Source organism: Chiloscyllium plagiosum, chromosome 12 (genome assembly GCF_004010195.1).
Source record: "Chiloscyllium plagiosum isolate BGI_BamShark_2017 chromosome 12, ASM401019v2, whole genome shotgun sequence".
NCBI lineage: Eukaryota > Metazoa > Chordata > Chondrichthyes > Orectolobiformes > Hemiscylliidae > Chiloscyllium > Chiloscyllium plagiosum.
In genome coordinates this window covers 71,252,698-71,279,926 of record NC_057721.1, presented here as the reverse complement: position 1 = coordinate 71,279,926, position 27,229 = coordinate 71,252,698, and the positions used below count along the sequence as shown (strand labels likewise).

Below are 27,229 nucleotides of genomic sequence, written 5' to 3'. Positions count from 1 at the left end.
CTATGACAGCATGACACTCTTTTTGACATTCCTGTATAAGATCAACCAAGTTATTTATCCACTTACTTTAAATTTTTCGGGAGTTTTCTTCTCAAAGGGCAGAGTATCTGTGGAGGGCTGTTGAGGCTGGATCATTGAACAGAGTCAAGAATGAGAGAGACAGATTTTTAATTAGTAAGGGACTTGAGCGTTTTGGGGATAAGGCAGAAAAGAGGTATTGAGGGTAGGAGATCAGCCATGATCTTGTTGAATGGCACAGCAGACTTGATGGGCTCATGTCCTACTTACATCCTATGGCTAACAGTCTTACGGTCCAAGGTTGCAATGAAATGACCATAAGATAAACACAAGAGAATTCACTCGCATCTTAATATCACCATTTGGAAACATTTCACATTCCTTACTTTCTCAACATTATTGGATTAAACAGTTCAGGTCTTTACATTTGCATTGTGTTCCTGGATTTGCTGGATTAGTATCCGTCATTCTCTCTAAACAGCTATACGTGTAATTCCCTGGAGTGTTTGTGCAGGTAGCTAATGCAACCTTCTGACACTCGTCACTGTATGAAACAAGAAACAGATCAATACTATCAGTAGGAGTAAATGTTACTTTAAACTGATGATTTGGGGTGAGATTCAACTCAGGCGGTCTTCCAACCTGATGCATGTCTCCAAGAGTCTTCTGTCCATGAATTTAGCTATGCACACTCTGGTGCAAGCTGCATTCTGTCTTGTGCAAGCTCCATGACTAGATTCTATTGGCAGTTCCAGTGTAGGCATATCAGATGATGAACTTTCGGTGCTTTTGCAAAAGACTGAAAGAGTGTCATAGCACAGAAGCTGCTGTGATTCTCTCACTTTATACAACCCTCACTTCAATTTTAAATCATCAAATTAGGAGCCACCAGACTGTCACACAGGTGATCGGAGGTGCATTAACATTATTTGTGACCGGTCTTTGTTTGTGTGTGGTGTATGAGGCTAAATATGACATTTCTAATGTCGTGTGTAAGAATGAATAACGTTTGCTATTTTAAACTCACAAAAGCTTGTTGTTAATACATTAAATTTAAATATATGCTCCTAAAATAGAAAGAAAATCCACATCCCTTTCACACACATCCTAGTTCCAACTGTTGTAAAGCACATACATTCCATTCATAACAGAAGATTGAATGTTATACTTTCTTGACTAAGTGTCTATTGTATCAAGTTATTTGGAGAGTTTTGTTTGACATGAAGATGGTTGACTTTATCCCCAAATTACCAGAAAACTAAATATTAATGAGGCAAAGTGTGCTCTAAGAAAGCAATTGCCAAGCAATAATTCCAATCAATTGGCAACTGACTGCTGCCTCGTGAGAAACTTGGCAAATGCATAAAAGATGCACCGAGTTGTTTCTGACATTGAAATGGGCCTCACTGGAATTCACAGATGATTTAGCCACAAACCTCACCATTGCCCAATATGCTAGTTCAGGCTCCTGTAAGAATCCACCTTATTACTTTATGACATTTTTCCTGACATTACACCATTAGTTTAAGAAGTCATTCTCTCATTTATTTTAAATGTGTACAGGAGTTATAAAATAGCAGTGAAGTGGTTATAAGTTAAAATTTAATATCACAGGGATTAATTTAGAAACATTTTCACATTCCTTACAATCTTACCAATCATAGCTTAAACTGTTCAGGTCTGTACCTGTACACTGAGTTCCTGGGTTTGCCGGATTGGCATCTGTCATTCCCACTAAACAGCTACATGTGAAATACTCTGGTGTGTTTGTGCAGGTGGCTAAGGCATGTGTTTCTCCCCGTCTGACACTCATCAATGTCAGAAATAAGAAACAGATAAAAACTATCAGTAAGAGCAATGATTTACTTCAAATCGATGGTTTCGAGTCATGTTAAAGTCAGGCAATGTCCTACCTTCACAGATCCTTCCTGGTGTATTGGGGCTTGTGTCGCTGAATCCAGCATTGCACTGACAAGTGTAAGTTGCGTTCAGTCTAATACATGTTCCATTAGCTGAACAGTCATTCAACCCTGGCTGGCAGCTGTCCCTTTCTGCAACAAGATATACACAGAGTAAATTGATTGCAATATTCGAAGTGCTGAATTACCAGACTATTACTTGATAATTTTCTCACAAAACCAAGTACAAGCTTCCAAATAAACCTGATGGACTATAACATAGAATATAGAACATCGAATAGTACAGCACAATACAGGCCCTTCGGCCCTCGATGTTGTGCCGACCTTTTATCCTACTCTAAGATCAAACAAACCTACACACCCCTCAATTTACTATCATCCATGTGTCTATCCAAGAGTGGCTTAAATGTCCCTAATGTATCTGACTCTACTACCACTGATGGCAGTGTATTCCATCCACTCACCAATCTCTATGTAAAGACCCTGCCTCTGATATCTTTTCTAAACCTTCCTCCAATCACCTTAAAATCATGCCCCCCTTGTGATAGATATTTCTGCCTTGGGATACAGTCTCTGTCTATCCACTCTACCTGTGCCTGTTCATCCTGTACACCTCTATCAAGTCACCTCTCATCCTTCTTCGCTTCAATGACAAAAGCCCTAGCTCCCTCAACCTTTCTTCAGAAGACATGCCCTCTAATCCAGGCAGCATCCTGGTAAATCTCCTCTGCACTCTCTCTCTAAAGCTTTCACATCCTTCCTATAATGAGGCAAACAGAACTGAACACAATATAATGTGGTGTTGTGTGATTTTTAACTTTGTCCACCCGCGTCCAACACCATCTCCTCCACATTATTGATAACTTTCAGCCTTGGCTTTTCATCCAGCTTTGATGGTTTCTTTGGACTCACTTGAGAACTGCATAATTCACGAGAAGATGAGACTGGGTAGTTACAGTTTAATATCTCTGTAAGTTCAAATGGAGCGTCATTAAATTGGAAATTTCACTCAGATGTACAACGCTGCAACTTTGTACATTGGAAAAGGACAAGTTAATTTATAAGCGCATTATCAAACAAAATTTGATACTGAGCCACATAAAGGAATACCATGCCAAGCGATCTGCGTTAGGTCAATAGGTAGCTTTGAAGGAGCATCTTAAAGAAAGAGCTAGAGGTAAAGAGACAAAAAAGGTCTGAGAAGGAATGCCCGTGTTTAAGAACCAGGCAAGTAAGTCATGTCAGCCAATGAGGGAGCAATTAAAATTGGAGATGTGCAGGTGTTCAGAATTCAAGAAATGGTGTGATCACAGAGGAAGCTACAGAGACACAGAAGCTACAGACACAGAAGGTCAGAGATGAGAACTCTTCCCCACAGCTCAATTAGGTTTTTGGTGGCTAATATTCACCAAAGATTTGAGCATTCAAAGTGCTCATTGGCAACTTCAACCAGAGTAGGGGAAGTGATAATATTACCTGGACAAACAGTAATTGTTGGGAAGCGAAAGCAGTCTTGAAATAAATAGAAAATCTATCAGGGTCCTGACATAAAATCCATGGTAGACAGAGCGCCTTCAGTGGAAATGCAATCAAACTAAATAAGAAAGTAAGTCAGATTTATGGGCAATTAACTGTGCGCTATATGCTATACAGTGGAATTCTCTTCCCCAGAAAGCATTGGTTGTTGAATTTCTTCATTGCTGATTTAGATAGAGCTATGATTAGGAAATGAGTCAAAACAGGAAGAATGTTCTCTCCCAGAGGGCTGTGGGTCTATAACTCATTGTCTAAAAGGTAAACAAAAATGGAAACTTTCACCTCGTGAAAAGTGTCTTAATATGCATGTGAATGCCCCGCATGTCCTGGGACATGAATCAAGTGCTGGAGAATGGGATTAGGGTGTCAGTTTATTTCTAGACCAATGCAGATTTGATGGAAAGAGTGATCTCCTTCTGAACCATACCTTTTCCTGTATTTAGAATATTTTTCTAACTATTCCCAGCATCTCCCTGGGTTGTCGTCTTTGCTTTTTACTGTGAAGATGTTTCATATGAAAAAGATATCTTTGAAAGAGAGTGTTTCAATCATTTGGGTCTCTCTCTGTGTCTCTCTCTATATATATATATCTCTGTCTCTCTCTCTCTTTCTCCCCCTTCTCTCTCACTCTCTCTTGATGGCAGTTACTCTGTCGATGGCAATTACTCTATCTGACATTCATAATGCCTCCTTTTATTACATCCCCAACAAGCATCCTGGGTCATAATTTAAACTTATTGGTTAAATTTGAATTGTTGTCAAAACTGCAACCAACTCAGGTATCTATTTCACAGCCAAACTTATGTATTTTCAATTTTTCAGTATACTCTGAGACTGCTGTTGAGTCATATCACAGGAGCTTGTAAGCTCTCAGTGCAAAACATATTCACTCTCTCTTAAAGGTACAGTACACACCTTCAAATTCATAACACTGTCATGTGGCTTTTGCAACTTAAAAGTGCATTATGCTTGATATTTTGTCAAGTTTTATCAAGTCATTGGTGGAAAGGCATGCATTTATATTCCTTACCTACGATGCTTGTATTTTGAAGGTCCACGTTGAACATTTCGCTGGTATTTAAAGATTTAGTGAGCACATCTGAAACTGTAGCTGTAGGGGCAGTCACATTTGTTGACACTGCAACCTCAAAATCCACAAGTACACTCCCATTCCTAATGGAATTAATTTTAATTCTAAGGCTTCCTCTTCTGTATAATTCCTTGAAATGTTCATTGAATCCACGCACCAGCTGAAAGAGAAAGCAAATATCCGTTTCCAACATTTGTCTCTTTCTTTTCCCCATAGTATATGTGCATCGCAAAGAGCCTTTAAATATTGGAAGATTCACAGACAAGACTTCTCCCTATCAGCTTGATTCTAATGAATGAAATTGGAGGGCTTCTCAACTCTGTTTCAACTTGTTTGTCTGAGAATTGCAAAGTTACTGGTTCAAAAGCAAAGCCAATTGTGGATATATATCCGATGCCAAACTTCAGCACAGTAATAACAGGATGTGAAATGGCAGGAAGTTTTGATACAGAGCTAGTTGCAGATTATCATTGTCTGCATGGATGCCAATGATTTAAATGCAATGAATGCAATGCAGAACTTCACCAAGATTCCTTTGACAGCACCTTCCAAACACGCACCATTTATCTTTTGGAAGGGCAAGGGCAGCAGGGGAACACGACCTGCAATTTTTCTCTGCAATGGAGCCATTCATGATCTTGACTTGGTTTAAACTTATTGGTTAAATTCGAATTATTGTCAAAACTGCAACCAACTCAGGTATCTATTTCACAGCCAAACATTACATATTTTCAATTTTCCAGTATACTCTGAGACTGCTAATTAGTCATTCCTTTACTGTTGCTGGGTCAAAATCCTGGAATTCACTCCCTAAAGTCATTGTGGATGTGGCCTATACCAAGCCAACTGCAACAGTTCAAGACGGTAACATCTTCTGAAGGTAACTAGGTTCAGGCTTTAAATGCTCGTCCAGCCAACAATGCTCACACCCCATGAATGAAAAGAAACTAAAAAACATCATTACACTGTCTGATTCCAAGCAAGGAATTGTCATTTTTGCCTGTCTGTAAATGATTATATGAGTGGTGTTTTGTGCTGGACCTCAATTTGTAAACATTGGCTTTACAAGCAATGGGAAAAGTACTTTTCAGGATAACTGAGTTGTGGGGTTATTTTGACACCCTTACCAGTTTGGAGATAAATGGGGATATAGAAGCATCAGTGGGGTATAGCAGACATCTCACCTGTTGTGGAATTTGCACAGGATCTTTTTTCTTTTGTTCTAAATTTTTAATTAACATAAGAAGAAAACTAAAATGCTAATTTATCTGTTCTTGCCACAGACACTGATCAAATTGGTGATGGCCAAATGGGAAACATTCTTGCATCCTAGTCAGGGGATTATGCATTCAAGTGAAGAGGCAATGGCTTAGTGTTCTATCACTGGGCTGTTAATTGGAGGCCGAGATAATGTGCTGAGGGCTTGGGTTTGAATCCTGCCATGGCTGATACTGGGATTTGAATTTTTTTTTCAAAAGTCTGGAATTAAGAGTCTAATGATGACCATGAATCCATTGTCAATCGTCATGAAAAAAAAAACCATCTGGTTCACTAATGCCCTTTTGGGAAGGAAACTGCTGTCCTGACCTGGTCTGGCCTGCAAATGACTCCAGACCCACAGCAATAGAGTTGACACTTAACTGACCTTTGGACAATTAGGGACGGGCAATGAATGCTGGCCCAGCCAGCAACATATTCATCCTGTCAGTGATTAAAGGAAAAACAAAAGTCCCACTGAGAGATCCAGGTGGATCTTTTGGTGCAGTGCTATGGGAATTCATATTATTGAAGGTGCTCTGTCTTGGTTGCAAAGTAGATTGGGGGTGTTGGTAACAATATCCCCTATATATCAGGGAGTTGAGAGAGGATTGGAAATGGTAAATATCTGAAGATGTTTCCCAAATGAAGGTTTCCCTCAAGGCTTTCTAGGGGAGACTCTGAAAACATTGTGAAACAGAGAACAAGCTGTGTCAGTAGACAGGTTGTTAATTACAATGTGACTAAATGTTACACAAGTAACATTAAAATCATACAAGGATACAACATGATTTTAAGGAACAGGGTAAGGCCATTTGAACCCTCAGGTCTGCTGTAACATTTCTAAGATAAAAGCTGATCTGATTGCAATCACAAATCCACATTCCTGCCTATCTTGATGACATAGCACATCCTTGCTCACAAAAATCTATCAACAACTTCCTCCAAACACTGTTTCAAGGGGAGAGTTCATGGGATCACGGGATCACGGGATGACGGGATCACAGGATCACGGGATCACGGGATCGTGGGATCACGGGATCATGGGGTCACGGGATCACGGGCTGTTGACTTAGCAGAACTAAAAGAGGGCCCAAAGTGAGTATTCCTCCGAAGCGAGGGAATAACTTACATCAGCAGTGAAATTCCTTTCAAAGTCTTTGAACTTCTTGCTTTGTTTGTCTTCAAGATCTTGTTCAAATTGCACATTTGTAATTCTCGTTGACACTTCCAGCACAATGGCAACTTTGAAAAGAAAGATGAGCAATTTGCATAATTATGAATTTGATTCGTATGAACATATAAACTCAAGATGTAGGAGTTGGAGAAGACCACTCTGCCTCTCAGCTCTGCTCTATCATTTAATAACTTCATCGAAGATCAGCTGACTACACTTTTTTGCCTCCCACTGATAGCCTTCCACCCCCTTGATTATCAAGAATCTACCCACCTCTCCCTTAAAAATGTTTTGTTCATTGCCTCATGAATCTCTGTGAAAAAAAAAGACCTTATCTCAATTTCAAATGGCCAGCTAATGAATTTTAAATCATAACACTAGTTCTAGATTCTTCTGCAAGAGGAACCACCCTCTCCACATTTAGTCCTCAGGAAAAAAAAACAGCGGTTTGTTTTTATTTGAATCACTACTATGGTACTCAATTGCCCTCACAATATGCACATGATATTGTGACACGTTTTAAAAACTTCATTCCAGAAGGTACATGGAAGTCAGAAACAAACACAGAAATTGCTGGAGAAGCTCAGTAAGTCTGGTAGCATCTGTGTTGTATTTGTATTCCTAATTATTTGTTATACTCGCTTTTATATTAAACTTTGGCGATTTACGCACAGGGGCACACAAATTTGTTTGAATCATAGACTAGAAAATCTTAGAGTTTTGAGGAAGGGTCACTCAACACAAAACTTTAACTCTGATCTCTCTCTACACACGCTGCCAGACCTGCTGAGCTTTTCTGTTTTTGAGGATGATTAGTCCAGGATTCTAGATTGTTAGACCACAGGCATGAATTGAATTGAATTGAATTGAATTGAATTGAATTTATTGTCACAGATTCTGAAGCACAGTGAAAAGCTTTGTCTTAAAACTGGCATTGTAGACAGAGGCAGCATGTTGGTGGTCTGTTACCTTGGGTTGTCTTTTTGTTTGATCTGCCATATCATGGGGTAGAAATGATTTCATGATCAAAAATTAAAATTAAAAAAACACTTTAATGTAAAAAAAAGCTTTGTCTTGTGAGCAATACAGGCAGATCATGGAGTTAAGTAGCATAGATAAGTAAATAATAGGTAAACAGCAGCAAAAACAAAAATACAGGTACAGGTGAATGTTAAGAGTTTGTGAGTCCATTCAGTATTCTAACAACAGTTGGGTAGAAACTGTTTCAAAACCAGTTGGTGCATACGTTCAGACTCCTGAACCTTCTCCTCGATGGTAGAGGCTGTAGAAAAACATTGTCAGGGTGGGATGGTTTCTTTGAGAAGTAAGACTAACTGGCCTGTAATTCCCGGGGTTATCCCTATTCCCTTTTTTGAACAGGGGCACAACATTCGCCACTCTCCAGTCCCCTGGTACCACCCCCGTTGACAGTGAAGACGAAAAGATCATTGCCAATGGCTCTGCAATTTCCTCTCTTGCTTCCCAAATAATCCTAGGATATATCCCGTCAGGCCCGGGGTACTTGTCTATCCTCAAGTTGTTCAAAATGCCCAACACATCTTCCTTCCTAACATCTATCTCCTCTAGCTTACAAGTCCGTTTCACACTCACCTCTTCAACAATACGGTTCCTCTCATTCGTAAATACTGAAGAAAAGTACTCATTAAAGACCTCTCCTATCTCTTCCGACTCAATACACAGTCTCCCACTACTGTCCTTGATCGGACCTACCCTCGTTCTCCTCATTCTCATGTTTCTCACATACGCATAAAATGCCTTGGGGTTATCCTTGATCCTATCCGCCAAAGATTTTTCATGCCCTCTCTTACTCTCCTAATCCCTTTATTCAGGTCCCTTCTGGCTATCCTGTACCCCTCCACTGCTCTGTCTGAATCCTGTTTCCCCAACCTTATGTAAGCCTCCTTCTTCCTCTTTACCAGACATTCAACCTCTCTCGTCAACCAAGGCTCCCTCACACGACCATTTCTTTCCTGCCTGATAGGTACATACATATCAAGGACACGTCGTATCTGTTCCTTAAAAAATTTCCACATTTCAACGACATCCTTCCCTGACAGCCTATGCTCCCAACGTATGCTCCTCAAATCCTGCCTTACAGCATCGTAATTTCCCTTCCCCCAATTATAAAATCTACCTTGTTGTGCGCACCTATCTCTCTCCATAACCAAGGTGAAAGTCACAGAATTGTGGTCACCATCACCAAAATGTTCACCCACTAACAAGCCCACCACTTGTCCCGGTTCATTACCGAGTACCAAATCCAATATGGCCTCCCCTCTGGTCGGACAATCTACATACTGCGTTAGAAAAGCTTCCTGGACACACTGCACAAACACCGCCCCATCCAATACCCCCCCTCCTTTTTTACCACCCTCTCTAATCTTACTGAAACATCTGAAACCAGGAACCTCCAAAAACCATTCCTGTCCCTCTTCTATCCACGTTTCCGTGATGGCCACAACATCGTAGTCCCAGGTACTGATCCACGCCTTAAGTTCACATATATAGACTCAATCTACAAGGAACATTGAACAAACTTGGATTGTTTTCACTAAAGCGTCAGAGGCTGGGGTTGATCTGATAAAAGTACATAAAATGATGAGAGGCATGGATAGGGTGGAGAGTTGGAATCTTATTTCCCAGGGTGGAAATGTCATGTACTAGGGGCCATTGGCTCAAGGTGAGAGGGGGAATATTGGAAGGAGATGTGTGAGGCAAGTTTTTTACACAGAAGATGGTAGGTTTTTTAAATTCATGCATGGGTTAAGGACGTCACTAGCCAAGCCAGCATTAATTGCCTGTCCCTAATTGCCCAGATGACAGTCAACCACATTTCTATAGGTCTGGAATAACATGTAGGCCAGACCAAGTTAGGATGGCAGTTTCCTTCCCTGAAGGACATTGGTGAATTAGATGGGTTTTTCCAACAATTGGCAATGGATTCGCGGTTATCACCAGATTCTTACTTCCAGATTCTACTGAGTTCACATTACACTATCAGCCATGGGCTACTTGGGTCTTTAGATTAACAGTCCAGTGATAATACCATTAGGCCATCGCCTCTCCTAATGTCCGGAAGACATTTAGATAGACAATAAAGGGATACGACCTTGTGTAGCGAGTTGGATTAGTTTAGAATAGCATCATGGCTGGCATAGACATGGTGGGCCGAAAGGCCTGTGGTTGTGCTGCACTGTTCTATGTTTTGCCTACTGTGACAGCAGCTGCTAATCCTTTGAAGGGCTTTGCCCTGGCAGATCAGTGCAAGCATCTAACTCACGGAGGAGACCTGGACAAAGCTGAAGGGTAACTTTTTCAGTATTTTCTTCCAGTGCTGGGCCGCTCTTCTGTCTTTCCAAGCTCAGACTTGCCAAGAGGCTACTGGTCCCTACTCCAACCACTGTACAGCTGCCCCTCCGAAAGGAATGGGTGACCAGCAGCAGTCTAAGGAGGTCTAGGTCAGTAGTGTAACAGTTCCACTTCACCAGTCCATTTTACATTTTGGAAGTTGATGAGGGTGCTGGCTCCTTAAGGGAATGCAATCTGGCACCACGAGCAGCCCGATGCTACACGACGAGAGAAAGTTACACAGAATACCAACATTCCGCTCCCCCTCCCCCCCCAACTTAACTACCACCTCTCCAGGCATCCACCCTGCAACAGCACCAGGGTTAGCCTTGACTGGGTCCTGCAATTAAGTAAAACCAATAGCTTTAACCTATATCAAGATCCCTCGACTTGGTCTTAGCAACAAGCAACTGAAGCTAACTTAATGATACGTGAATGTTCCATATTCATGATTTAACTACAGTTAAAGGACTTTTAAAAAAACTTTAAACAAAGAAAGTTGGCCATCCAGAACCCATGCATCATTGTTTTTATGTGGACTTCCACTCTTCTCACTTTTCAGTCTAATTTACAACATTCTCACATGTAACAATACTGAGGAAAATAAAATATAAACATCAAAACTTCTTTTGCTCCGCTTCAAGCACACTCATGCTGCAATAGAATTGAGTTGTTCGTCTAATTGTCAGCAATGTTAATCCTGATTTAAAACAATGAAACCCAGAGCTAGGCCTCAGTAGGCAGCTTCAGGAACCCATTATAAAGGCTAATCTATATGCAGAATAAGCAATTGCAACATTGAGCATTGAGAAACCTACTTGTCCTGACTCTGCGTGTGATAGACTGCAGCTGACCACACGTTGTTGTTTGGATTGTGATGTGATATTCAATGTCAGGCTGGAGGTCATTGAATTCGGCTTCTTTTTCCTCAGTTTCCTTACTCTTCCCATTAATATTTAACTGTACTGCAGTAAGTGTGACAGAAAATGTCAGCTGCTTCACGACATTGTTTGTGTCCCAGGTAATGGAAATTGTTTCACTTTGAACGGATATCAAATTAATACGAATGAAGTTCAATGGCTCTGCAAAACAAAACCACAAGATTATCTGTAATGAAACATCAGCAATTATTTATTGTCAGGCAAAACAATCCATTTTTTAAAAGTTCATTGATGCCTTATCAGGCATAGCTTTAAAGCAATGTGTAAACAAAGCAAGATCAAAAGTCACCCTATACCAGGTTATAGTCCAACAGGTTTATTTGAAAGCATAAGCTTTCTGAGCGTTGCCCTTTCATCAGCCAAAGTGACAAGGGAACAGCATTCTGAAAGCTTGTGATTTCAAATAAACCTGTTGAACTATAACCTGGTGTTGCGTGACTTCTGATCTTGGCCAACCCAGTCCAACATTGGCACTTCCACAGCATGGCTAAACGAAGGCAGGGTGATGTGACAAAACACTTTCCACACAGTCTGTAGATGGTTCAGTAATTCGGGCTGAGAATCCACTCCATTCAATGTGATGAATGCAAGTTCAACTGAAACACTCAAGAGGGTTATTTGGATGGAAATAATTGGCACAGATATTGGAAAGGGGCAGGAGATTTGTATTAGACAATAGAGCCACAGGCCAGTTTTTAAAAATTGGGCCAGCATTTATTGCCTGTCCCTAGTTGCCCTTGAGAAGGTGGTGGCGAGCTGCCTGCTGGAACCGCTGCAGGCCATGTGCTGTAGATAGACCTACAATACCCTTAGGGAGGGGATTCCTGGATTTTGACCCAGTGACACTGAAGGAATGGGGAAGTCAAGATGTTGAATGGCTTGGAAGCGAACTTGAAGGTGCTGCTGCTACCATGTTTCTGCTGCCCTTGTCCTTCTGGATGGAAGTGGCCCTGAGTTTGGAAGGTGTTGTTTAAGGATCTTTGGTAATTTTCCGCACAGCATCTTGAAGAGAATACACACTGCTGTTACTGAGCACTGGCAGTAGAAGGAGTGGATACTTGTGGGTGTGGTGCCAATCAAGTGGGCTGCTTTGTTCTGGATGGTGTCAAGATTGTTGAGTGTCATTGGAGCTAATCCATCTAGGTAAATGGGAAATTTTCCATCACCCTCCCGACTGGTGTTCTGTAGATGGTTGGCAGGCTTCAAGGAGTCAGGCAATGAATTACTTGCCACAGTATCCCTAGCATCAGACCTGTTCTTGTGGCCTTTGTGCTTATATGGTGAGTCCAGTTGAGTTTCTGGTCAATGGTAATTCCAGGATATTAATAATGGGGAATTCAGTAATGGTAAAACTATTGAATGTCAACAGCCAGTGATTAGATTGTCTCTTATTGTAAATGTTCGTTGTCTGGCATTTTTTGAGTGCAATTGTTTCTTGCAATTTGACAGCCCAAGCCTGGATATTGTCCAGATTTGGGCATGGACTGTTTCAGTATGCGATGAGGAGAAAGTGAGGTCTGCAGATGCTGGAGATCAAAGTTGAAACTTTATTGCTGGAACAGCACAGCAGGTCAGGCAGCATCCAGGGAACAGGAGATTCGACGTTTCGGGCACAGGCCCTTCTTCAGGAATGAGCAGAGAGTGTTCAGCAGGAGAAGATAAAAGGTAGGGAGGAGGGACTTGGAGGAGGGGAGTTGGAAATGTGATAGGTGGAAAGAGGTCAAGGTGAGGGTGATAGAAAGGAGTAGGATGGAGGCGGAGAGGTCAACAAGAAGACTGCAGGTCAGGAAGGCGACGTGGTCGACGGTGCCCTCCACCGCATCTCCTCCACTTCCAACTCCCCTCCTCCAAGTCCCTCCTCCCTACCTTTTATCTTCTCCTGCTGAACACTCTCTGCTCATTCCTGAAGAAGGGCCTGTGCCCGAAACGTCGAATCTCCTGTTCCCTGGATGCTGCCTGACCTGCTGTGCTGTTCCAGCAATAAAGTTTCAACTTTGATATCCAAATGAATCCAACAAGAACTGGACCAAGCATATGTGGTACTCATAATCTTCTTCATCCTAAGTATACGCATGATTTTACTACAACTGCTAAGTATTTCATCAGTAATATTTTCAGCAACATAACACAAAACATCGCAGATAAGAAAAACTTCTTTCCACCTATCACATTTCCAACTCCCCTCCTCCAAGTCCCTCCTCCCTACCTTTTATCTTCTCCTGCTGAACACTCTCTGCTCATTCCTGAAGAAGGGGCTGTGCCCGAAACGTCGAATCTCCTGTTCCCTGGATGCTGCCTGACCTGCTGTGCTGTTCCAGCAATAAAGTTTCAACTCAGTATGCGATGAGTTGTGAATGGTGCTGCACATTGTTTAAGCATTGTTTGTGGGCGGCACGGTGGCACAGTGGTTAGCACTGCTGCCCCACAGCGCCAGAGACCCGGGTTCAATTCCTGCCTCAGGCGACTCTCTGTGTGGAGTTTGCACATTCTCCCCGTGTCTGCGTGAGTTTCCACCGGGTGCTCCGGTTTCCTTCCACAGTCCAAAAAATGTGCAGGTTAGGTGAATTGGCCATGCTAAATTGCCCGTAGTGTTAGGTGAAGGGGTAAATGTAGGAGAATGGGTCTGGGTGGGTTACGCTTCGGCGGGACGGTGTGGACTTGTTGGGCCGAAGGGCCTGTTTCCACACTGTAAGTAATCTAATCTAATCTAATCTAATCATCAATGAACATTCCCACTTTTGACCTTATAATGGAGGGAAGGTCTATGCTGAAACACCTGAAGATGGTGGTGCCTAGGACACTACCCTAAGCGACTCCTGCAGAAATATTCTGAAGCTGAGATTGACTGATCAATAACAAGAATGGCCAGCTTTCAATGTGTCAGGTATAGGTCCAACCAGTGACAATTTTGCCCCTTGATTCCAATTGCTTCTAGTTCCAGCCACCTTCTGCACCACCATCATTCTGTGATCAACTTCAAATGTTATCTTCTTCAATAAATGGGTTGAATTCAATGATTCAATGTGTAGACTGCAATCAATGTTCTTACCATTTGGGTTAAAAACACAAACACAGGAAGATATGATCCAACATTGAAGACAGAGATAAGGAGGAAATTCTTCTCCCAGAGGTTCCTGAATCCATTGAGGCCAGGTTATTAAGTATATTCAAGGTTGAGATAGACCTATTTTTAATCTCAATGGGAATCAAGGCTTATTGGAAATGGCAGGAAAGTGGAGTTGTGGATTATCAGATCAGCCATGATCTCATTGGATGGAAGAACAGGCTCACTGGGCTGAATGGCCTACTTCTGCTGTTATGATGTCATCATCCCAAACTGCTCAACCCAACATGGCACTCTGCATTACGATAGACTCCATACGATCCTACTTAACTGCAAAAGGAAAGTGTTTCAACTAAAATCCCAGAGTAGCATCTAATCTTGCTGCCTTTAAGAATTGACTATAGATCATTTTTCTTTCCAAACAATTCTAAAGAGTTCAGCTGGTGAAACAATAAAGTTGCGTTTCTTATCCTTTGATCTCAATCTTGTAGTCAGTTGGCTTTTTCGAAGTGTATGAACTGATGCATATCAAAAGGCCTTCAGTATTAAGAACATCTGCCCCACCAATCACAGATATGTCTGGGCATATTCTACTCATTACCTGGTAAACCAGCTCAGAGATTTAGCCAGGAAATGCTTTATTTCTGTGATTTAGTTGCAGTAATCTACAAAATATCATAACATAAATACCTTTTGTTCAATGCTTAATCATTTGCCCTATAATTAGGGGGAGCCACCAGATATTAGATATTAGCAAGCAACTTACCACAGAGCGCAGTGGTCACATTGGTACTGGTAGCAGTTGTTGTTGTGGGGTGTGTGGTGGTAACAGTAGTCGAGGTTGTTGGAGACGTGGTGGGAGAGCTGTTGGCAGCACTGATAGTTGTGATGGTACTGGTGGTGGTTGCTGCTGTCGTGGGAGTGGTGGGTGTTGTGGTGGTAACAGTCATCGAGGTTGTTGGAGCTGTGATAACAGAGCTGGATGTGGTGGTGGTAGCAATCAGACTGATGGTGCTGGAATTGGAGGTTATTGTTGTGCCATCAGAACTAATGATAGCCGGTAAAGTGCTGGTAGTTGGGAGGGTCGTGTTGGAGGGAGCAATGCTGGTAGACCTGTCACTGCTGGCTGGGTTTGATGTTGCACCAACGCTGCTGGTTGGATTGAAAGAGATGGTGGTACTGCCAGATGCTTGAGAAGTAATTGTTGAAACGATGTTAGTTGATGAGGAAGTGGTGCTGAATATGACTCCTCCTGAGGCACTGTCAGTGGATGCAGTGGAATCTATGACAATGTCAAAAAACAAAATTATTAATCATTTATAAAAGAATTTAATACTATGTTTATTGTCTACCCACAGCCCAGTTTGTACATGATAAACCAAATAATCAGATGTGGCAGCAAAGCAGAAGAAACATAGAGGGAAATATATCTGTTGGCTCTGGAAATATTAAAAATGATCTGCTTGTCTTACATTATACAGGTGTATCTGACAATGTTATCTCCATACCTGATACACCAGATGTAACTGCAGCTGGAGTAGAAATTGTTGCATGTGGTGTTTTAGAAATGGCTCCAACCGATGTAGACATCGACAGATTTGAGATACCAGAGGAAGCAGTTGGTGATTCAGTGGACGATGGATTAATAAGAGTAGATGAAGTTGCAGATGAAGACAATGAACCTGAAACACTTGATGGGTTAGAGGTGGACACCTGGAAATCGGTGGTTGACTGGTCTGAAGTTCCAGATGAAGATGTGGATGATACAGCTTTTGACACACTTGATGTAGCAAAGGTAGGTGTAGGTAATGGAGAACGGGACACACTTGACGTACTGATTGGTGGTGTAGCAGATATACTACTGGTCACGTTTGAAGTATGAATTCCAACAGCTGAAGAAGGAGCAGATACACTCGATGCACTTGGTGTTGGTGCAGCTGATGTACTGGATACATTGGATGCACTGGGTGTTGGTGCAGTGGATGTACTGGATACACTGGATACACTGGGTGTTGGTGCAGCTGATGTACTGGACACACTTAATGCACTGGGTGTTGGTGCAGCTGATGTACTGGATACATTGGATGCACTGGGTGTTGGTGCAGCGGATGCACTGGACACACTTAATGCACTGGGTGTTGGTGCAGCTGATGTACTGGATACATTGGATGCACTGGGTGTTGGTGCAGCGGATGTACTGGATACACTGGATACACTGGGTGTTGGTGCAGCTGATGTACTGGATATACTCGATGCACTGGGTGTTGGTGCAGCTGATGTACTGGACACATTTAATGCACTGGGTGTTGGTGCAGCTGATGTACTGGATACATTGGATGCACTGGGTGTTGGTGCAGCGGATATACTGGATACATTGGATACACTGGGTGTCAGTGCAGCTGATGTACTGGACACACTTAATGCACTGGGTGTTGGTGCAGCTGATGTACTGGATACATTGGATGCACTGGGTGTTGGTGCAGCGGATGTACTGGATATACTGGAAACACTGGGTGTTGGTGCAGCTGATGTACTGGACACACTTAATGCACTGGGTGTTGGTGCAGCTGATGTACTGGACACATTTAATGCACTGGGTGTTGGTGCAGCGGATGTACTGGATACACTGGATACACTGGGTGTCAGTGCAGCTGATGTACTGGACACACTTAATGCACTGGGTGTTGATGCAGCTGATGTACTGGATACATTGGATGCACTGGGGGTTGGTGCAGCTGATGTGCTGGATACACCCGATGCACTGGATGCACTGGCTGTTTGTGCAGTTGATGTACTCGATATACTGGATACACTGGCTGTTGGTGCAGCTGATGTACTGGATACACTCGATGCACTGGGTGTTGGTGCAGCTGATGTACTGGATACACTCGATGCACTGGGGGTTGGTGCAGCTGATGGACTGGATACACCCGATGCACTGAGTGTTGGTGCAGCTGATGTACTAGATACACTGGATACACTGGGTGTTGGTGCAGCTGATGTACTGGATACACTGGAAACACTGGGTGTTGGTGCAGCTGATGTACTGGATACACTCGATGCACTGGGTGTTGGTGCAGCTGATGTACTGGCTACACTCAATGCACTGGGTGATGGTGCTTCTGATGTCACAGGCACACTGGATGCACTGGGTGTCGGTGCTTTGGATGTTGTAGCAGACTCACTGGATGCACTGGGTGTTGGTGTTTCTGATGTTGCAGTAGACTCACTCGATGCACTGGCTGTTGGTGCTGCTGATGTGGTAGTAGATTCACTGGATGCACTGCGTGTTGGTGCTTCTGATGTTGTAGCAGACTCACTCGATGCACTGGATGTTGCTGCTTCTGATGTAGCAGACTCACTGGATGCACTGGGTGTTGGTGCTTCTGATGTAGCAGATTCACTGGATGCACTGGGTGTTGGTGCTTCTGATGTTGTAGAAGACTCACTCGATGCACTGGGTGTTGGTGCTGCTGATGTTGTGGCAGACTCACTCGATGCACTGGGTGTTGGTATTTCTGGTGTGGTAGCAGAATCACTGGATGCACTGGGTGTTGGTGCTTCTGATGTTGTGACAGACTCACTGGATGCACTGGGTGTTGGTGCTTCTGATGTTGTGACAGACTCACTGGATGCACTGGCTGTTGGAGCTTCTGATGTTGTAGCAGACTCATTGGATGCACTGGGTGTTGGTGCTTCTGATGTTGTGACAGACTCACTCGATGCACTGGGTGTTGGTGCTACTGATGTTGTAGCAGACTCACTGGATGCACTGGGTGTTGGCGCTTCTGATGTTGTAGCAGACGCACTGGAGGCATTGGGAATTGGTGCGACTGATGTTGTAGCAGACTTACTGGATGCACTAGGTGTTGGTACTTCTGATGTGGTAGCAGACTCACTCGATGCATTGGGTGTTGGTGCTTCTGATGTTGTAACAGACTCACTCGATGCACTGGGTGTTGGTGCTTCTGATGTTGTAACAGACCCACTGGATGCACTGGGTGTTGGTGTTTCTGATGTGGTAGCAGACTCACTCGATGCATTGGGTGTTGGTGCTTCTGATGTTGTAACAGACTCACTCGATGCACTGGGTGTTGGTGTTTCTGATGTTGTAGCAGACTCATTGGATGCACTGGGTGTTGGTGTTTCAGATGTTGTGGCAGACTCACTGGATGCACTGGGTGTTGGTGCTTCTGATGTTGTGTCAGACCCACTGGATGCACTGGGTGTTGGTGCTTCTGATGTAGCAGACTCACTGGATGCATTGGGTGTTGGTGCTTCTGATGTAGCAGATCCACTGGATGCACTGGGTGTTGGTGCTTCTGATGTAGCAGACTCACTGGATGCACTGGGTGTTGGTGCTTCTGATGTTGTAGGAGACTCACTCGATGCACTGGGTGTTGGTGCTTCTGTTGTAGCAGACTCACTGGATGCACTGAGTGTTGGTACTGCTGATGTTGTCGCAGACTCACTGGGTGCACTGGGTGTTGGTGCTTCTGATGTAGCAGACTCACTGGACGCACTGGGTGTTGGTGCTTCTGATGTTGTAGCAGACTCACTCGATGCACTGGGTGTTGGTGTTTCTGATGTGCTAGCAGACTCACTGGATGCACTGGGTGTTGGTGCTTCTGATGTTGTAGCAGACTCACTCGATGCACTGGGTGTTGGTGCTTCTGATGTTGCAGCAGACTCACTGGATGCACTGGGTGTTGGTGCTTCTGATGTTGTGTCAGACCCACTGGATGCACTGGGTGTTGGTGCTTCTGATGTTGTGTCAGACCCACTGGATGCACTGGGTGTAGGTGCTTCTGATGTTGTGACAGACTCACTCGATGCACTGGGTGTTGGTGCTTCTGATGTTGTGGCAGACTCAGTCGATGCACTGGCTGTTGGTGCTTCTGATGTTGTAGCAGACTCACTGGATGCACTGGGTGTTGGTGCTTCTGATGTTGTGGCAGACTCACTGGATGCACTGGGTGTTGGTGCTTCTGATGTTATGGCAGACTCACTGGATGCACTGGGTGTTGGTGCTTCTGATGTTGCAGCAGACTCACTCGATGCACTGGATGTTGGTGTTTCTGATGTTGTAGCAGAATCGCTGGATGCACTGGGTGTTGGTGCTTCTGATGCTGTAGCAGATTCACTCGATGCACTGGGTGTTGGCGCTTCTGATGTAGCAGATTCACTGGAAGCACTGGGTGATGGTGCTTCTGATGTGGTAGCAGACTCACTCGATGCACTGGGTGTTGGTGTTACTGATGTTGTAGCAGAATCGCTGGATGCACTGGGTGGTGGTGCTTCTGATGTTGTAGCAGATTCACTGGATGCACTGGGTGTTGGTGCTTCTGATGTTGTGACAGACTCACTGGATGCACTGGGTGTTGGAGCTTCTGATGTTGTAGCAGACTCAGTCAGTGCACTGGCTGTTGGTGCTTCTGATGTAGCAGACTCACTGGATGCACTGGGTGTTGGTGCTTCTGATGTAGCAGACTCACTGGATGCACTGGGTGTTGATGCTTCTAATGTTGTAGCAGACTCACTCGATGCACTGGGAGTTGGTGCTTCTGATGAAGCAGACTCACTCGATGCAATGGTTGTTGGTGCTTCTGATGTAGCAGACTCACTGGATGCACTGGGTGTTGTTGCTTCTGATGTAGCAGATTCACTGGATGCACTGGGTGTTGGTGCTTCTGATGTAGCAGACTCACTGGATGCACTGGGTGTTAGTGCTTCTGATGTTGTAGCAGACTCACTGGATGCACTGGGTGTTAGTGCTTCTGATGTTGTAGCTGTCTGACTCGATGCATTGGGTGTTGGTGCTTCTGATGTTGTAGCAGACTCACTGGATGCACTGGGTGTTGGTGCTTCTGATGTTGTAGCAGACTGACTCGATGCACTGGGTGTTGGTGCTTCTGATGTTGTAGCAGACTCACTCGATGCACTGGGTGTTGGTGCTTCTGATGTTGTAGCAGACTCACTGGATGCACTGGGTGTTGGTGCTTCTGATGTTGTAGCAGACTCACTCGATGCACTGGGTGTTGGTGCTTCTGATGTTGCAGCATACTCACTGGATGCACTGGGTGTTGGTGCTTCTGATGTTGTAGCTGACTCACTGGATGCACTGGGTGTTGGTGCTTCTGATGTTGTAGCAGATTCACTGGATGCACTGCGTGTTGGTGCTTCTGATGTTGTGGCAGACCCACTGGATGCACTGGGTGTTGGTGCTTCTGATGTTGTAGCAGACTCACTGAATGCACTGGGTGTTGTTGCTGCTGATGTTGTGGCAGACCCACTGGATGCACTGGGTGTTGGTGCTTCTGATGTAGCAGCTTCACTGGATGCACTGGGTGTTGGTGTTTCTGATGTTGTAGCAGACTCACTGGATGCACTGGGTGTTGGTGCTTCTGATGTTGTGGCAGACTCACTGGATGCACTGGGTGTTGGTGCTTCTGATGTTGCAGCAGAATCACTGGATGCACTGGGTGTTGGTGCTTCTGATGTGGTAGCAGACTCACTCGATGCACTGGGTGTTGGTGCTTCTGATGTTGTAGCAGACTCACTCGATGCACTGGGTGTTGGTGTTTCTGATGTTGTAGCAGAATCGCTGGATGCACTGGGTGTTGGTGCTTCTGATGTTGTAGCAGATTCACTGGATGCACTGGGTGTTGGTGCTTCTGATGTTGTAGCAGATTCACTCGATGCACTGGGTGTTGGTGTTTCTGATGTTGTCGCAGAATCGCTGGATGCACTGGGTGTTGGTGCTTCTGATGTAGCAGATTCACTGGAAGCACTGGGTGTTGGTGCCTCTGATGTTGTAGCAGATTCACTGGATGCACTGGGTGTTGGTGCTTCTGATGTTGTGGCAGACTCACTCGATGCACTGGGTGTTGGTGTTTCTGATGTGGTAGCAGACTCACTGGATGCACTGGGTGTTGGTGTTTCTGATGTTCCAGTAGACTCACTGGATGCACTGGGTGTTGATGCTTCTGATGTAGCAGACTCACTGGATTCACTGGGTGTTGTTGCTTCTGATGTTGCAGTAGACTCACTGGATACACTGGGTGTCAGTGCTTCTGATGTTGTACCAGACTCACTGGATGCACTGGGTGTTGGTGCTTCTAATGTTGTAGCAGACTCACTGGATGCACTGGGTGTTGGTGCTTCTGATGTAGCAGACTCACTGGATGCACTGGGTGTTGGTGCTTCTGATGTTGTCGCAGACTCACTGGGTGCACTGGGTGTTGGTGCTTCCGATGTAGCAGACTCACTGGATGCACTGGGTGTTGATGCTTCTGATGTGGCAGACTCACTGAATGCACTGGGTGTTGGTGCTGCTGATGTTGTCGCAGACTCACTCGATGCACTGGGTATTGGTGCTTCTGATGTTGTGGCAGACCCACTGGATGCACTGGGTGTTAGTGTTTCTGATGTTGTAGCTGACTCACTGGATGCACTGGGTGTTGGTGTTTCTGATGTTGTAGCTGACTCACTCGATGCACTGGGTGTTGGTGCTTCTGATGTAGCAGACTCACTCGATGCACTGGGTGTTGGTGCTTCTGATGTAGCAGACTCACTGGATGCACTGGGTGTTGGTGCTTCTGATGTAGCAGATCCACTGGATGCACTGGGTGTTGGTGCTTCTGATGTTATGGCAGACTCACTCGATGCACTGGGTGTTGGTGCTTCTGATGTTGTAGCAGATTCACTGGATGCACTGGGTGTTGGTGCTTCTGATGTTGTAGCAGATTCACTGGATGCACTGGGTGTTGGTGTTTCTGATGTTGTAGCAGACTCACTCGATGCACTGGGAGTTGGTGCTTCTGATGTTCCAGTATACTCACTGGATGCACTGGATGTTGTTGCTTCTGATGTAGCAGACGCACTGGATTCACTGGGTGTTGGTGCTTCTGATGTTGCAGTAGACTCACTGGATGCACTGGCTGTTGGTGCTTCTGATGTTGAAGCAGACTCACTGGATACACTGGGTGTCAGTGCTTCTGATGTTGTGGCAGACTCACTGGATGTTGGTGCTTCTGATGTTATGGCAGACTCACTCGATGCACTGGGTGTTGGTGCTTCTGATGTTGCAGCAGACTCACTCGATGCACTGGATGCTGGTGCTTCTGATGTTGTGGCAGACTCACTCGATGCACTGGGTGTTGGTGCTTCTGATGTTGCAGCAGAATCGCTGGATGCACTGGGTGTTGGTGCTTCTGATGCTGTAGCAGATTCACTGGATGCACTGGGTGTTGGTGCTTCTGATGCTGTAGCAGACTCACTCGATGCACTGGGTGTTGGTGCTTCTGATGTTGTAGCAGTTTCACTGGATGCACTGGGTGTTGGTGCTTCTGATGTTGTAGCAGATTCACTGGATGCACTGGGTGTTGGTGTTTCTGATGTTGCAGCAGACTCACTGGATTCACTGGGTGTTGGTGCTTCTGATGTAGCAGACGCACTGGATTCACTGGGTGTTGGTGCTTCTGATGTTGCAGTAGACTCACTGGATGCACTGGCTGTTGGTGCTTCTGATGTTGAAGCAGACTCACTGGATACACTGGGTGTCAGTGCTTCTGATGTTGTGGCAGACTCACTGGATGTTGGTGCTTCTGATGTTGTGGCAGAGTCACTAGATGCACTGGGTGTTGGTGCTTCTGATGTTGTAGCAGTCTCACTCGATGCACTGGGTGTTGGTGTTTCTGATGTTGTAGCAGAATCGCTGGATGCACTGGGTGTTGGTGCTTCTGATGTTGTAGCAGATTCACTGGATGCACTGGGTGTTGGTGCTTCTGATGTGGTAGCAGACTCACTGGATGCACTGGGTGTTGGTGCTTCTGATGTTGTAGCAGACTCACTCGATGCACTGGATGTTGGTGCTTCTGATGTAGCAGCTTCACTGGATGCACTGGGTGTTGGTGTTTCTGATGTTGTAGCAGACTCACTGGATACACTGGGTGTCAGTGCTTCTGATGTTGTACCAGACTCACTGGATGCATTGGGTGTTAGTGCTTCTGATGTTGTAGCAGACTCACTGGATGAACTGGGTGTTGGTGCATCTGATGTTGTAGCAGACTCACTGGATGCACTGGGTGTTGGTGTTTCTGATATGGGAGCAGACTCACTGGATGCACTGGGTGTTGGTGCTTCTGATGTTGTGGCAGACTCACTAGATGCACTGGGTGTTGATGCTTCTGATGTTGCAGTAGATTCACTGGATGTACTGGGTGTTTGTATTTCTGATGTTGTAGCGGACTCACTGGATGCACTGGGTGTTGGTGCTGCTGATGTTGCCGTAGACACATTGGATACACTGAGTGTTGGTTCTGCTGATGTTGTAGCTGACACACTTGATGCACTGTGTGTTGTTGTAACCGACGTTGTGCTGGATACCATTGTGGACCAACTTGCTGAAGAACTGCTTTCTCCATGTGTGGATGATGAGAGAACTGCTGTCGTACTTGCAGAGTCTGTTGCCGCATTGAATGTTGATAGTTGAGTTGTCATTTCAGTGACATTTTGTATTGCTGTCGTTGTCATATTTGTTGATGACTGATTTGTGAAACCTGAAACCAGAATGCATAACCTTGAATTGCACAAGCTCTTGCATGTTATTGAATGAAGAGAAGTTTGTTATAGTCTTAAAAAACCCTCTTAAAGTTGTCTCATTCAACTTAAAATTAAGAATTGCACAACGCCAGGTCATAGTGCAATTGGTTTATTTGGAAGCAGTTACCTGATGAAGAAGCAGCGCTCCAAAAGCTTGTATTTTCAAATATACCTATTGGACTATAACCGGGGGCTGTGTGATTTTTAACTTTGTCCACCCCAGTCCAACACCAGCACCTCCACATCATGGCTACCTCCTTTCAAATCAAGCAAAGCTTTAGTTTAAAATCTCATTTCAATTTTGTTCATGAAATACATTGTGGACAGATGATAATCACTGCTATTTATAGTAACAGTATGGAGAATAAAGTGATTGAGTCCTTTTGTGCTGTAAATGATTAGCAGTTTGCATTTCTAGAATTGCTCTTCAAGTAATGCAAAATGAATATGAATAGTGAAATGGATGGCACGGTGGCACAGTGGCTAGTACTGCTGCCTCAGAGTGCCAGGGACCTGGGTTCATTTCCCGTCTCAGGCAACTATCTGTGTGGAGTTTGCACATCATTGGATGATTCCGAACTTGGATGATTGCCTGGGTGGAGTTTGATATTCTCCCTGTGTCTGTGTGGGTTTCCACCAGGTGCTCTGGCTTCCTCCCACAGTCCAAAGAGGTGTGGATTGCCCATAGTGTTCAGGGATGTATAGATTAGGTGCAGTAGTCAGTGGAAATGTACAGTGATTGGGTAAAGCGATGGGTCTGGGAGGGATACTCTTCAGAGGGTTGGTGTGGATGTGTTGGGCCAAAATAGCTTTTTTCCAAACTGTAGAGATTCTATAATAAGGCAAAACTGAGGACTGCAGATGCTGGATATTAGAGTCAAGATTAGAGTGGTGCTGGAAAAGCACAGCAGGTCAGGCAGCATCCGAGGAGCAGGAAAACCGATGTTTCAGGCAAAGGCCCTTCGTCGATTTTCCTGCTCGTCTGATGCTGCCTGACCAGCTATGCTTTTCCAGCGCCACTCTAACCTTGATTCTATGATAAGGTCAGGTAAAGGTAAATTTGTCGTAATACCACAGGACTACTCAATGAATGGCAGGACACTGGGGAAGCTGAGAGGAACAGAGGTATCGGAGTGCTTGTGCACAGATCCTTGAAAGTGACAGGACAGGTTGAATTGAATTGAATTTATTGTCACCTGTACCGAGGCACAGTGAAAAGCTTTGTCTTGTGAGCAATACAGGCAGATCATGGAGTTAAGTAGCATAGATAAGTAATAATAGGCAAACAGCAGCAAAAACAAAAACACAGGTACAGGCGAATGTCAAGAGTTTGTGAGTCCATTCAGTATTCTAACAACAGTAGGGTAGTAAGGTAGTTGTGAAGTCTCACAGGCCATCTGCCTTTATCAGATGTAGCACAGATTATAAGAGCAGGAAGATTATGTTGGAGCTGAACTAAAGTATGATTAGATTGTAGCTGGAGTCCCATGTGAGTTCTGGTAGCGGGTGCAGAGGAGATATACCAGGATGTTGCCTGTATTGAAACATTTCAGCTGTGAAGGGAGGCTGGATTAGTTCAGGTTGTTTTCTTTTGGGGGTAAATAAAATTGAGAGGGGACCTGACCGAGGAGTAACGCGATAAGAGGCATTGGCAGGGTAGATAGAAAGCAGCTGTTCTCTCCAGTCAAAGGATCAATAACAAGGAGACGTAATTTTAAAGTAAAGGCAAGCAGTTTGGAGCTGAATTGAGGGAAAGCATTTCTACCAAGAGGGGTGCACTGCCTGGGAGGGACGAGAGGGAAAGAAACACCTTGCTACCTTTAACAAGTACATGGATGAGCACATGAAGTCTCACAACATTCAAGGTTATGGGCCTCGTGTGATAAGGGAGGATTAATGGTTGGCAGAACAGACCTGATGGGCTGAAGGGCCTTCTCTATACATTTCTATGACCATGGGGCTGCTTTCTTAGAGAGAGAGACTGATGGTGAGTTTATCCAAAGAGTCACCATGCCTCAGTTGAAGCTGAGAAGGTGGGGTCTTGTTGGGAACCTCAGCCAGTGCAGAAATTGAACCCACATTATTGGCATCGCTCTGCAGCACGACCCAGCCAACTGAGCTCACGGCAAGGACAGTAACAAGCTTCAGAAGGACACAGACTGATGAAGTGGGCAAAGACACAAAAGATGAAATTTAGCACAGCAAAACATGAAGAGATTTGTTTGGGTGTAAAGAATGAGGAGATGCGGATAAAGGTGGAGTGTGAGCTGCAGAGAATAGTACGTTGGGAGTTGAGGTAAATGTGGGAGAGTAGGGAAATGGGAAAGGAAGGTATTGCTGTGTCTTATTTCCCTTACTGCTTCCACGGGTCCAGTGGGGCGCAGGAATAGATCAGATGTCACGATTCAAAAAAGACATTTCACCAGTGGCTGCCCAGGAATGAAAGAGGATTTGAAAAGCCTTAAAAAGGTCCATTGGAGATCTGAGAACACATCAAAGAGCAGAAACCAGCATATCCCATTAGGAAATGTGAAAGTTTTAATCTAAGATTGTTTAATTGAAACAGCCAGCAACATCAAGTAGTTCTAAAGAGTCAGAATCAATCCCACCATGGCGAATGGACAAATTTAAATCCGATAAAAATCTTGAAAAATGAACAAGACTAAGGATTGATTGGTCTAGGGCAGCACAGTGGCTCAGTGGTTAGCACTGCAGCCTTACAGCACCAGGATTCCAGGTTCGATTCCAGCCTTGGGTGACTGTCTGTGTGGAGTTTGCACATTCTCCCCGTGTCTGCGTGGGTTTCCTCTGGGTGCTCCGCTTTCCTCCCACAGTCCAAAGATGTGCAGGTTAGGTGAATTAACCATGCTAAATTGCCCATAGTGTTAGGTGCATTAGTCATAGGGGCAATGGATCTGGGTGGATTACACTTTGGAGGGTCGGTGTGGACTGGTTGGGCCGAAGGGCCTGTTTTCACACTGTAGGGAATCTAATCTAAAATTGTTTACTGTATCATATCTCCATGACACTGGACTCCTTTGGTGATAAATTCTGTGAGCATGATCTTAACCTCCACCTAATGAAGGAGCAGCGCTCTGAAAGCTAGTGCTTCCAAATAAACCTGTTGGACTATAACCTGCTGTTGTGTGGTTTTTAACTTTGTCCACTGCAGTCTAATACCAGCTCCTCCAAATCACTGTTTTAAAATAATAATGAAAAAAAAATAGGTCTCATCAACATGTTAAAGTTCCAAAT

At 44.4% G+C, this 27,229-nt stretch overlaps 1 protein-coding gene across 4 annotated transcripts in view; it reads right to left on the bottom strand.

The window, feature by feature from the left end:
• LOC122555408 (pneumococcal serine-rich repeat protein-like) overlaps positions 1–27,229 on the bottom strand; it is a 64,847-nt gene that overhangs the window by 13,277 nt on the left and 24,341 nt on the right. For 2 of the 4 annotated variants that reach the window (XM_043701389.1, XM_043701388.1), the window contains exons 2-7: positions 15,880–23,931; positions 15,138–15,653; positions 11,185–11,448; positions 6,953–7,065; positions 4,504–4,723; positions 1,932–2,069 (exon numbers count right to left, since the gene is read on the bottom strand). In XM_043701389.1, coding sequence (XP_043557324.1) covers positions 1,932–2,069; positions 4,504–4,723; positions 6,953–7,065; positions 11,185–11,448; positions 15,138–15,653; positions 15,880–23,905 — 9,277 coding nt within the window. In that variant the 5' untranslated portion in view covers positions 23,906–23,931. The remainder of the gene's footprint in view (positions 1–1,931; positions 2,070–4,503; positions 4,724–6,952; positions 7,066–11,184; positions 11,449–15,137; positions 15,654–15,879; positions 23,932–27,229) is intronic. The other 2 variants (XM_043701390.1, XM_043701391.1) reach the window with 2 other exon arrangements.